This window comes from Nipponia nippon, unplaced genomic scaffold (assembly GCF_047370975.1).
Source record: "Nipponia nippon isolate SJK-2023a ecotype South Korea unplaced genomic scaffold, ASM4737097v1 scaffold_17, whole genome shotgun sequence".
Taxonomy (NCBI): Eukaryota; Metazoa; Chordata; class Aves; order Pelecaniformes; family Threskiornithidae; genus Nipponia; species Nipponia nippon.
This window is the reverse complement of record NW_028262333.1, coordinates 7,316,106-7,328,505: the sequence shown is the minus strand read 5'-3', so window position 1 is coordinate 7,328,505 and position 12,400 is coordinate 7,316,106. Positions and strand designations below refer to the sequence as shown.

The window sequence follows — 12,400 nt, the reverse complement described above, 5'->3', positions numbered from 1 at the left end:
CAGTAAGGGATTTTAGCTCTTTGCATAGAACAGATCCAATAATAATCTGCCCATTAAGGCTATAAGTTTTAACCAACCAACAGGTTATCAGTATAATGATGCAATCCACTCTCCAAAATAGTAATTCCCACAAAAACTAATGCTTTATCTCTGAAGTATAGCATAGAATAACAAAACCTGGTTGCAACCCCTAACAGACCAAATATTACAATTATAGTAAAACATGAAAACTTTACTCTAAACTTTTCAGCTCTTTCAGCTCAGAAGGACTTTAAATAGAAATTCTGGAAAAAGCACGCACAGTTTTTGGCAGATTTCTCACTGAATACAAAGTAATGTGTACTGCAGATGGACACATTTGGGTGTACTTACCGGTTCAAACGGCAGGACCATTTCATCTTTGATGCCATACTTCACCCTCAAAGCCTTTGAAAGTCAAAAGAAAAAAAAAATGCAATATGGTTAGAAGAAAAGTCTTCTAGATTTAAAGGTTTTTAATCCATTCACAGGGTCTTTCTTGTACATCGTTTTATTATAAAGCAGAAAAAGCCACTTCCCTGCCTTCTCACCATTTCTCACACCTGTGTTTAAAGCCCATCTCATTTCCAGGTGATTCTTTGTCATAATTGTCTATATTTTTAAGAGGGGGAAAAAACCACTATCGCTCAACCCTGAAAACAAGTGGGACAAAAATTCAATAGCCAAGGATACCTGTTTAGACACTGATGTACTCTTGAAGCTGTAATAGCAGCTACTTTAAGTCTCATTTGAAATTCATACAGAGCTTTTAATCTCAGCTCTGGAAGTCATTTCCACAACAGGAATTTATTTTGATTTCACTGGTACTCTTCTATAGCTTAACATGCAGAAGTTACACAATTCTTGTCCAAAACTCCTCTTGAAGTCTGAGAATAAACACCTGTCCCAGCCCAGCTGGTTTTAACTTCATTTATTTTTAAACTACTTTGGTTTCAAGTTAGAGATAGCAAAACTCCAGTTAAAGGGAGTTCCATTTTACCCACTGGATATCCACTTTTGACCCTCCACACTGCAGAAAGGAAACAGAAACAGAAGCAATTCAGTTAACAGACTGACCTGTTTTTTTTTCAAATCTCTCAGGGCTGCAAAGTCATCCGGAGAATCAGAGGGAACACTTGTTACCACTCCAGTTCCTTGATGAAGAAAGAGATACAACAGATAAAAAGATTAGTCAACACGTATTGAATGCACAGTGTGCATCAAACAGGCTTTGGCAAGACACTGCTGTAAAGTTACCTTTGTCTTCCTTGATCGTGAGCATGGGAAGAGCATATGTAACTCTGTAGGCGGTGAGAGGTGCAGAAAGTGCAGCGCCAAGAATCTCCTATACAGGACAAAGAAATATCATTACAATAAATAGAACTTTCTCAGTCTAGCTGAGTAAGCTCTCCTGGCTGATATTCTCCAAATTTGCTAGCATTCCCTACCTTACAAACAAATAAATTAAAAAAAAAAATATATATATAGTTAGACAAGGAGAAAGTACATACGAAAAGCATGTGTGTACTATTTGAGACAGTATATGGACTATTTACTGGTAGAACAGTCAAATACCAGATAATATAAAGTAATTCAGAGAAAGCAAAACTACTGAAAGCATGGAGTTGGAAAAAAATAGTAAGCAGGAGAACAGTTTGTCTCCAAATATCTGAAGCACATCAGCATCAAGACAGGAAGGAACTGGGAAGCCAGTGTCAAAAGTTAGGTTAAACAAAGGCAGGAAAAACATATTGTCAAGACCATTCATGCACTAACAGGAGGTAGTCTACATGTTGCAGTTGTCTTCTACCCCTCTAATTTGCTTGAATTCACATCATGTCTACTTTCAAAGAAACAAAACCTGTATTTTCTATTTCATCCTTCAAAGCAGGACCATGAAAGATGGTTTTAGTGAATGGAGATCAAGAGATGTAAACAGCACGAAGGTACTTTATATCAGGATGAACAAACGCCATTAATTACACTTACTCTGAGCAGAGAAGTTAAGGATAGTAAATCTCAAAAACACTAACATTCAACTACTAAGCTAAGAAAGCTTCACTCACAAAGATGTACTGGAAATTTCAGCATCAACAAAAAGCCTTTTTCATATAACCCTTTCTAGCTATTACTTTTTTCCATCCCTTTCCATTCCTCATAGAGGAGCTATCACTCTTCCCAGCATGCAGAAAACCGTTACTTAAAACCATTCATTCATCCTGCAATGCGAAGGCAATAGCAATGCATTTGTCCACAGGTAAGTGCATCAGGATAATCTCCCGGAAGTAGTTGTAGCTCGGCTGCCAAGGAAGCTGTCTTCTGCTTGCTTTTTTAGCACTTTATTTTAATAGTTTCTATATTTTTCTTTATAAGTAGAATTCTGCCATCACCTTTGTAAGTATAAGCTTCACAGGAATAGATAAGCCTGACCAGCAAGCTGCAAGATGCTTACTTCTCCCATCAGCTCCTTGACAACAGGTACGACTCCATTATCTTTTGTAAAGCCCTGGTAGGACATGTTCCTGGCAGCTCTTTGGGTACAGATAAAAATATCCCCATTCACAGTTTCAAAGCCGATGTACTTCATATCTGGGCGAACCCAGCAGTTAGTCTGTCCAAACATAGTCTCTGGTCTGAGCGTAGCAGCCACCAAGAAGATATTTTTTCCTCTTAGACCACTGGGGGGAAAAAAGTATTTCATAAGTCACCAAAATAAAAACATTTGGGGCAATACAGAACATACTTTTAAGCTAACATGAACTTTCAAGTAACATTTGCTAAGGGATGAAAGTGGGTCATTAAGTTCTTTGTGGGTTTTTCATTTTCTTTCTTTTTTTTTTTTTTTAAACTCCAATTTGAGTTTCACACAGACTAGTGAATATAGCAGCTCAAAACAGAGACCAAGTCTTTGAAGTGACAGAAGTAAGAGGGTGAAATTACATTCTGCTTTAGGCAAAACAGACTGTCTAATTTAATGGTCACTTCTGGCCATAAGGTAGAATCTATTTGCCATTACAAATTCAAGACCTACCTTAATTTTGCGGGATAAGGATCTAACACCTTCATTTTTATTAGCGTATATTCTTGAGGCCCGACACCCTACAATGCACATAATGCAGCAATCAATATATGACAGACTCAAACAGTCAAGAAAATAAATCCTATTCTGTAGTAACCTAACCTAAATGCTATTTAAGGTACTGATGCTTTCTTGAAAGTAAATCATCTTTCCATCGATACATATAGCTATTTACTAAAATGCAGACTGGAGAGAGAGGTTATACTTTATTTCTATGTGCAAAATTTTACTCGTCACAGCCACTAACAGCTCATTTGTTTTGTTTCAACAGATAGATAATGATATGATGTAGTGATGCTGCTGGCACAAATGGCCAAATAATCACAGAAAACGGCTACAACGGAAAATACTATCCATAGTTCAAGACAAATATTCTCAATAAAGGAGTTCATTCCATTTTCACATGTACTGACAACTGAGAACCAATAACTCTGTATGTACAAAATACACTTTGCCCCAAGATACAATTCATTTTTCCATTCAGTATTTAAGATCATAAGCAATGCATAAAGATGTCAGTTAAAAATATTACCTCTCCTGTTTGCCTGTCATGATCCATGCAAGGCTGTCCATCTTTTGGAGAATAAACTGTATATCTAGAAAAAGGTATATTTTCATTTAGTAGCAAATACAATAATGCATAGACCAAGAGGTAAAAAGAAAAAAACTTTATTGAAAAGAGACGTCTTAATGGTATTTTCAAATTTGGTGTCAATCTGTTTCCACCGATGTCAACGTTCAGTTTTTACAAGAGCTTTAAGTATTGGCCCTATTTTGCTTTGAGTTGATATCCACGGAAAAACTAAAACAGGAACACAATATCACACACTGTGCTAGCACAATAAATACACTACTGTGTCTAGTAGAGCATTTGAAATGAACGGATTTTAGTTTGAGTTATAAGCACATTCTAGAGACAAGTCATAGGGTTCCATCTTTGGTAAAGCTGAGCTTATCCATATTCACAATAAACTCAGAGTTGAGTGGCAGGCTTACCGTTTCCCAAACTTAATCTTATTTCTTTCCTTTAATGTAAGAAATTGCCATCGCACAAAGGAATCATAATAAGGATTAACATCTGTAGTAATGAAAGAACGTCTCCAGTCCACCTGGAAATGCATAAGAGTCTCCGGTAAGTAACTAGAATAAAGAAATTTGAGGAACCTCACAATAGCAAAACTATTATTTTAAAAATAAAAAGAAGTTTCTCTTCAAAAAGATAATGCAAGTACATATCACACAAAGGGCACATCCTTAAAAACATAACTATGCAGCCTGTACGAGCATGGTCTTTCAGACCTGAGATGTCAAAGACCCAAGGCCCTGTCTGCCGACTGTGAATTTTAGAGATTTTGTAACAATTTTAACCAATCGCTCCAGCTAAATTTCAGCACTACCTTGTTTCATAATCTCTACATGCCTTTATTTTTAAAAGTCTGTTGTCAGCAGGACAAGTATCTTTATTTAATATCACATCATTACTCTTCCTAAAACTACTATCAGTACTGACTACAGAACAGTTATTTAATACAGAAGCAAGAAGTGAAAGTCATAATTGCTTTATTCGACTCTTGTTTCCAGTTGTGATCAGTGTATAGGGTATAAGCTCTATGCAAAAAAGCACTTAATCATCACCCAAGACTATTAAAAGGTTAAATGAATAATTCCAAAAATACCAGAAACATTTCTAGAATAATGCTGGTATTACACAGAAAAATCTTCTCAAAGGAGAAGCAGCATATTGATAAACATAATGACAATACAAGTATGGCTGCTCGCATAACTGAATTTTAGATTTCATACAGTTACCTTCAATCCCATGCTCTTCAGATCCTGGACAGCAAGGGGAGGGAAATAATCCAGCCAATGCTCAGCTTCAGAAAAACTGGCTACTTCTTCATCAGAAAGACCCAAAGACTTCATGATTCCCCACTGGTACTTGGAAGAGCCAGTCTTGGCAGCAGCCTTACTCTGAACGGACAATTGTGATTAGGAAAAAGTGCACGTTCTTGTATTCACAATAGTTTTATGTGGTCAAGAGCATTTTTTCTCTATTAGTGTTATGCTTTCTATTTCCAGATATACAAGTTAATACAAATATTCTAGCATCCTTTCTCTAGTATTGCAGATTAGAGTTTCTGATCTACACTATTTCCTAGCTTGTATTCAACTGTACACACATTAACCCCCCCTCTTTTCAACGGTTACATACTGACATCTGATACACCTGCAGAAAGGGTGTGCCATGACAAACTGGCAAGAAACGACTAGCTCACTGAGGTTGTGGTCAAACAAATGGGTGTTTTTACCATGAAAAGGTAGAGCAGTCCTGCACTATATCCTTGTATCAAAAACTTTTTCTGCTGTTACTTTGCTCATATTACTTTTTCCAGCTACTGGCCTCCAAATATCTTATGTCTCTACCCCGGGGTGGGGGGGGTGGCACAAAAACAAACAAACAAACAAACCCACAAGAAACAGAGAGTATTACTCTGGATGATCTCATTTTTCTCAGGAAACTTAAACAGTGCACCATCTCACCATTAAGATTTCATGCATTAAAATGGTACCTCTGGAACCATACGGTTGATGCATTTTTTTTTTCCAAGTCTACCTTAAAAGTACCCAGCTAACTTGGCAAAAACAATCTAAATATTTTTATCACAGGTTTTTGAGGAGTGTGAAAGAGGAAAAACCCATAATGCATACACTGAAGCTTTGAGAGCACAGCTACCAATCCACAAAGTCTTTGTTAAATTTTACCTTTTTGCCTTTTGCTTTGTCTTTGATGATAATCTCTTCTTTCTTAGCAGAATTTTCTTCCTCTTCTTCCTCCTCATCAGGAAATTCAGGTGGGCAGCCATATAATTCCATTTCTCTTTTTAGCTTATCTGCACAAGCCTAAACAGAGTTGTTGGTAGTCTATCAGCACTTTTCTGTGGCAATTGCTTCAATCATAGCTAAGGAGTGCTTTTTACTGATAACACTTTGCATTTCACTACAACACTTTAAACTTTTTTAAAGCATTTTATTTTCTAGAAGGTCATAATGTATAGTTCAAGCACAACACATGTTTACTACAAATTCAGGTTCCAAATCAACTATCTTGATGAATTTTTGAATAAATTAACATGATATTCTGGATGAACAGTAAGCAATGCCCTAAGTAGTCTTAAGTATAAAAAAAAATTAGAAAAAGCCCTCAGTAACTCAAACAGTCTTACCTTTATAGGCATCCCAGTGCAGTGCAGACCAAATGGAAACAAGCAGTTCTTTCCCTTTAGCCTCTGATACCCAATTGCGAACTATATAAAGTAGAAAAACGACACAGATGAAATAAGAATGGCATAAGGCTAAATTAGCACCCTTGTCAAAAAATAAGCACAATTCCTTCTTTAAAATGAAACTACCAAAAGATAAACGAATGGAGTCAACAGCATCTAGGAAGCTAATTAAAGGAAAAGAAGGTGAAACTAACTTTTGTTATCAGGTCTGCCGCTGCCCACCTGCGTAAGTACAAGCCTTCCTAATTTTCAGGGGGCTGTTTTTGACTAGAGAAGAATGGGTGCAAAGAAGAGATTCTGTGGAATCCTGTCCACTAGTACCTAAAACCTGTTAGCACACAGGTAACAGAGCAGAGTATTCACAAACAAAAGACAGTAAGATTTTTTGTGAAGTTTGCACCATTTAGCAGCTAGACAAATGGTAAGAAGCAGCACCTCCTAAAAATCTCGGCAAATCTGAAAGAATGAATAGAGGAAACACCTGCAGTCTAGTCTCCTAGAATTAAAAAAGCGATCAGCAGCAGTTCTCTTCAGCCAGCAATATTTCCACTGAAAATATGGGAAAAAAGGAAAAGCTTGAATAAGCTATTCTTGAATCTATAAAGTAATTCACAAGGCATTCTGTTAGCTCAAAATTTAACTACAAAATTAGCATTTGTTCTAGAGTAGTATTTAAACGTATTAGCAAAAGAAAATTTTTACCTCACATTTAGATAAAGAAAATGTGTGTCCCAGGTGAAGGCGGCCATTCATGTAGGGGTAAGGAAATGTAACAAAGTACTTTCCTTTGCTGAGAAGAAATTCAAAGAATTAAAACATGTAATTAGCTTTTAAAATGGCCATCAGAAGATGCACAAGTAAAACAGTTAACTGATATGTTCAGCTATTGTCAGCCCACGGGGGCATTAAAATAATATTTTCCCTGACAGTTAAATAAGTCTTTGATTTTTAAAGAACTGATATAGTCACAGGTTTTATCATCTTTAGAAAAAAAAAAATCAAAAGAAAAAACCCACATGGAACTGACATCACGGAGAAACTTTGAAATAGGTATAACATCTTCCCAAAGGTAACAAATTGTAATCCTGCTTCTGTAAATTAATTACTGCAAAGGCTAGAAGTCATTTATTTAATCTCCCACTGTTTGAGTTCAGGTTTCCTAGTGGCACGCTGTAAATTATTACTCATTTCACAGAGATACCTTGTTACACAGTGTTTTGAATGTATATTATATTGTTGTAACCTGACCTCTCAAAGCAACTAAACCAACTTCTAGATCTTTAGGACATTGTAAATTTCTACCTCCACCTTTGAACTCTACCCCTACTCCGTGCCTTTTTACCCTTCAGACACTATCACTGATGTATAAACATGCATAAATAAAGGCCAAGTCATTTGTTTGCTTGCAAAATATTACAATTTAAGAAGTGAACAGAGTCCAAACCAGCGCTACACGTGCCTGCTATTTTAGAAAAACCAATTTCAGAAAACTAAGAACAGTTATGAAACCAACCAGGTGGGAGAAAATTTAAGCAAAGAAATAAGCACCTTCTACAATCAACAGACAGCAGCTCAGGAATATTTTGCCACAAGACCAGAAAGCCATTATCAAAGCAAAACGTTATGTTGACCAAAACCAGCATAGATTAAAAGTAGAATACTCTTAACAAAAAAAAAAAAACAAAAACTCCTTAACTAACAAGTAAGAAAAACAAGGGAAAATTCACAGCAGTTCAAATGAATTGGAAGTGGCAAATACCAAAAAGGAAAGGAAAAACCCAGATAAACCTCAGTACAGATTCACTCACAGAGATGATGGCAACAAGAGAGTTTTTTCTTTTATTTTAACAAAATAAAAGAACAAAGGTAATCCTACCAATGGCATTATTACATGGAAACAGCAGAAAACAAGAGATGGTTCAGACACAGTCCCTCTAGAAACACAATGAAGTTATGTTAGCAGAGGAAGCTGCAAGCAAAGAAGTGGAAATACAACAAATGCAGTGACTGGAAGTCAGAGAACTTCATAGTTAATAAAAAACTTTACATAATAATAAAAAAATAAATCAGGAACATTGTTAGCCATTAAAACAACCTGAGAAGATCTGTGGTGGAATTCAATTCTTTTTAAATAAGGTTAGATTTTTTTTTCCTAGGGAATCTCCTCTAGTTCAAACAGGAATTATATCAAAGAATTTATTAAGTCTGAGTTTTGGAAAAGGCCAACCACGTTATAAGTCATCTCTCTTGACTCATTTTCTTTGAAAAACTGTGATCTTTAATAATGACACAGGTATCCTTCTATTCCTGGGATTGAGTTTTGCATGAATAGCAACAGATCTCTTACAGCGGTTCCATCTACATCACAGTAGAGCTTTACTAGCTCAACACAAGAAAAAACATTGTAAGTAAAGCCTTCTCCCGGCACAGGATGAAATCCCACTGTGACTATATAAGGACTGACCAGAGAAATGCTCTGCCAGCATCATCTCTCTGTCCTCTAGGGTAGCTTTTAGCAGTATCAGCTATTTTATAAAAATAGATAGAAGTTTAAGACAAACCCTGAAATAAACACATGGCATCTTAACTAGGAGTGTAAGAACGCTAGTTTAGCAAAGCAGCTTTTTCTCTATTTATAAGGTGATCACATGTCACCATAATGAACATCGAAATTTCACGTTAAATTGTTCCATATTGTAATACTGACCTACTACTTTCATTTTTGGTCAGAAACTAAGTATTAATTACAGCCTTAAATTTCAGCCTGTAAGATGGTGAATACTCAAAGCACAGACTGCATTTCTTTTAAGTAAAAAAACAGTTCTACAGTGTAAGCAACACACCCCCATGCAACAGTTTTTATTACACCTCCCAATTTAGCATTCAAATCTTCTGACCTATTTGGGTCCTTTGCTCTTTACTCAGTCCTGGGACTAATTTTGCCAGAGCTGCAGATCACAGCAGAAATGCAAACTGAAGCTCTACGACTAACAAGGTGGTGGGACAAACCTCTGGAATACAGTTCAGGTACAAGAAGAAATCACAGAACCTCATCTGAAGAATAGTAGTGATCACACGCCTGGCCTTCATCCACTTCTACGCAAAGTAAAACAGGTTGGCCTACACCAGGACCCAAGATATTTGTTTAACAATTTTCTTTTCTCAGTGAAGCAGAGCAAGTACACACCTTCCTTCAGATAAAGGAGCAGTCCTTTCTAACTGAAAGCCCTCCCACTAGTAAGGGCTCAGGCATCACATTGAAAAGCATCCTCCATGTCAAAAAGGAGAAGTCACCAAAGAGAACCCATGTTTTAAATCTCAGAGTGTACGGATACTACCAAGGAACGAGAAGGGTTTTTTCATCCTACTGGAACTTGGCCAACACATGTACAGCACTGCTTCATGTCGTCAGCTACAGAAACGCTAACTCAATGCATAAGTAAGTACCTCCAGACGACCCAATAACACTATTCATTCAAAAGAGGCTACTTTTTCCCCTGTGTTTTGAAGGAAAAAAGTTCCCTTGAAAAGACATTTCAAGCAGTTAAAGATAAAACCTGTAAAAAAAAACGTAATGATACCTCTTTTGGTTCTGCCTATCTGAAGCATCAATCTCAAAGACTTGCTCATCATCCCACTTTTGCTGGATCTCTTTTTCAATTTTCTTCAGGAAATCGACTTTAGCTGTCCCTTTACGTTCCTGTTAAGCAGAAAGAGGAAGAAAAGTCTGGCTGAATGGGTTAACAAATACTGAATTGTAATATGTTACAGACCACTCCTCAACTCCTTTTGTTACGAGCAAGCGTTTCTCTGGACTCCATAACACCGCAGCATAATGCCACAACAGGGCATCACTAACGTGATCAATGATCAGTCTGTGTAAATCTGTATCTTTGAGATTCAGCCTTCTGAAACACGTTCTAAAATCCGTAAGGAAAGGGTTAACCACCTTTTTCCAAGGCAAAGGACTCTGTAGTAGCCACCATAACACACACAAACAAACTGATCATCTTACCAATAACTAACAAACTCAGAGGTGTCTGAATTGAAGAGATAGGAGTGGATATAAATCATAAGTGAATAAAACCCATGGAATTCTGGTTTTGCTCCAGACTCTTCATAAGCTCCATGCAATGTTTCTTCATCTTGCTATACATTAAGTGGGAATAGTACTTCCTATGCTGGGAGAAGAGTTCGGCATACAAGCCTATTATAATCATAGTTCGCAAAGAAAGTTCTTCAGGTAAAGTATTTTAAATTACTTTAAATTCCATCCATATTTAAACATCACCATTAAACGTTAAATATTCCTTCTCCTTATTCTTTTATCGTACAACACATTGCAAGTGTTAAAGGATAAACTACAGATATTGCAGTCATAAATCTTGACATACACAAAGTTTGAGGGTTTTTTTTCTGCCAAGATCAAGGCGCTACTAGGATACTTGGGGCAGAAGTCGTGCCTACCTGTACTCATGTAAGCAAACAGAGATCTGACTAACAATAAAAGTAGTACAGCAAACCTCAAAATACCTTTAAAAGAAAAGCAAAGAGAACTACAATAACTTAATGAAAGGTTCTAACTCATGCCAAAAAGTTTAATCACTAGTCTCTTAGTCCCTGTGCTACTGAATCATTCACCTCAGCGTGGCTCTACCATTTTACTAATTATTATGGCACCTGTAAAACCAGGGAACGAGCTGCAGAAAGTAGTTAGGGCTTTCAAAGCGTTTATGGGCCGCGTAAGGTTCCCAGAAGCGCTGCCTACCGACACCGGCGGCGGAACGAACTCGGAGACACCCGAAGGCAGCTGAAGAGAGCGCCGGGCTCCCGCCGCCACCCCCCGAGGGAAGCCTGCCCCTCGGGATCGCCCTCCCGCAGCCCCACACGCCGCAAAGCTGTGTTGTCAACGGGAGAGCCACGCTGGCGCTGCGGGGAGCCCGGCCACCGGCCCCGGGAGGCGGCCGTCCCCACACGAAGGGGCCGGGAGGACACCCCGCACAGGCCCCGCCGCCAACCGCGGCCCCAGAGCGGGACCCCGCGGGCCGGGCCGGGCCCGGAGCTCCCGCACGGCCCCGCTATGGAGAGCACGGCCGCCGGGGGCCGCGCCTCGGCCGCACTCACCGCCATGCTGCCGGGCCGCCGCGCCTGACGGGAGACCGAGCGCCCCGCCCCGCCCCGCCACACGGGGCCGGGCCACAGCTCCCGCCGGCGGCCGGGCCGGGCCGTACCAAGGCGGCGGGGCGGGGCCGGGCCGGGCCGTACCAAGGCGGCGGGGCGGGAGGGCGCTGGGGGCGCGGGCCTTTTGGCTGTCACCGCCGCCTGTGGCAGCCGGGGCGGAGGGAGCGCGGCCCGGCGGGGAGGCAGTGCGCTTGTCCGCCTCCTGCGGCCCCGGGAGCGGAGCCGTCCCGGTGTGCAGCCACAGCCCCGCTCCCAGTGGCTTGGCAGCGGCGGCGCCGAGCAGGGGCAGGGCTGCAGGGCTGCTCGCTGGAAGCGCGGCCTGGGCGAGCGGGCTGGGCGCGGCGGGGCCTCGTGGATGGCCTGGCCGGTAAGGCAGCCGGGCCTGCCCGTGCCCCGGCCGCAGCGGAGACCTCGGCACCGACCCGCGCCCCGGCGGGCGGGGCTCCCTCTGCAGAAACCTCAAAAACCGGGAAAAATAAAGTAAAATAAAATCTGCCTGCCCCACCCCCGCCGCGCCGCGGAGCTCACGCCGGGCCGCTGGGGGGCGCCACCGCGGCGGGCTGCCCGGGCGGCGAGGCGCGCTGCCCCTTTAAGAGCACCCCCAAAGATGTCGCAGTGGGGTTCATGTGCTCGCTCACCCTAGCCTGCTGGTTCTCCGCTGACCTTCGGGACGGGCTCTTCGAGGCTGCTATTGGCTCGCAGAGTACGAGCGCCGCCGCCTGATTGGTGAGCGGCGACCTGATCCCGCCCCGGCTATGCCCAGCAGGTTCCGTTGCGGGCTGGCGGCTAGTTCCTGTACTAGGCCTCGGCGGGGGGAAGGGGCCGGGGCGAGCAACTG

General features: G+C 40.8%; 1 protein-coding gene across 4 annotated transcripts in view; it reads right to left on the bottom strand.

The window, feature by feature from the left end:
- LARS1 (leucyl-tRNA synthetase 1) overlaps nucleotides 1-12,385 on the bottom strand; it is a 32,946-nt gene extending 20,561 nt beyond the window's left edge. The window contains exons 1-13 of one of the 4 annotated variants that reach the window (XM_087753554.1): nucleotides 12,201-12,385; nucleotides 9,963-10,081; nucleotides 7,084-7,171; nucleotides 6,322-6,402; nucleotides 5,861-5,998; nucleotides 4,907-5,068; nucleotides 4,094-4,206; nucleotides 3,630-3,693; nucleotides 3,050-3,117; nucleotides 2,471-2,696; nucleotides 1,276-1,363; nucleotides 1,096-1,172; nucleotides 373-426 (exon numbers count right to left, since the gene is read on the bottom strand). In XM_087753554.1, the coding sequence (XP_087609680.1) occupies nucleotides 373-426; nucleotides 1,096-1,172; nucleotides 1,276-1,363; nucleotides 2,471-2,696; nucleotides 3,050-3,117; nucleotides 3,630-3,693; nucleotides 4,094-4,206; nucleotides 4,907-5,068; nucleotides 5,861-5,998; nucleotides 6,322-6,402; nucleotides 7,084-7,134 (1,122 nt within the window). In that variant the 5' untranslated portion in view covers nucleotides 7,135-7,171; nucleotides 9,963-10,081; nucleotides 12,201-12,385. Of the gene's footprint in view, nucleotides 1-372; nucleotides 427-1,095; nucleotides 1,173-1,275; nucleotides 1,364-2,470; nucleotides 2,697-3,049; nucleotides 3,118-3,629; nucleotides 3,694-4,093; nucleotides 4,207-4,906; nucleotides 5,069-5,860; nucleotides 5,999-6,321; nucleotides 6,403-7,083; nucleotides 7,172-9,962; nucleotides 10,082-11,149; nucleotides 11,284-11,505; nucleotides 11,658-12,200 lie in introns of those variants that run through there. The other 3 variants (XM_087753552.1, XM_087753556.1, XM_087753553.1) reach the window with 3 other exon arrangements.
- Between the last annotated feature and the right edge of the window lie 15 nt (nucleotides 12,386-12,400).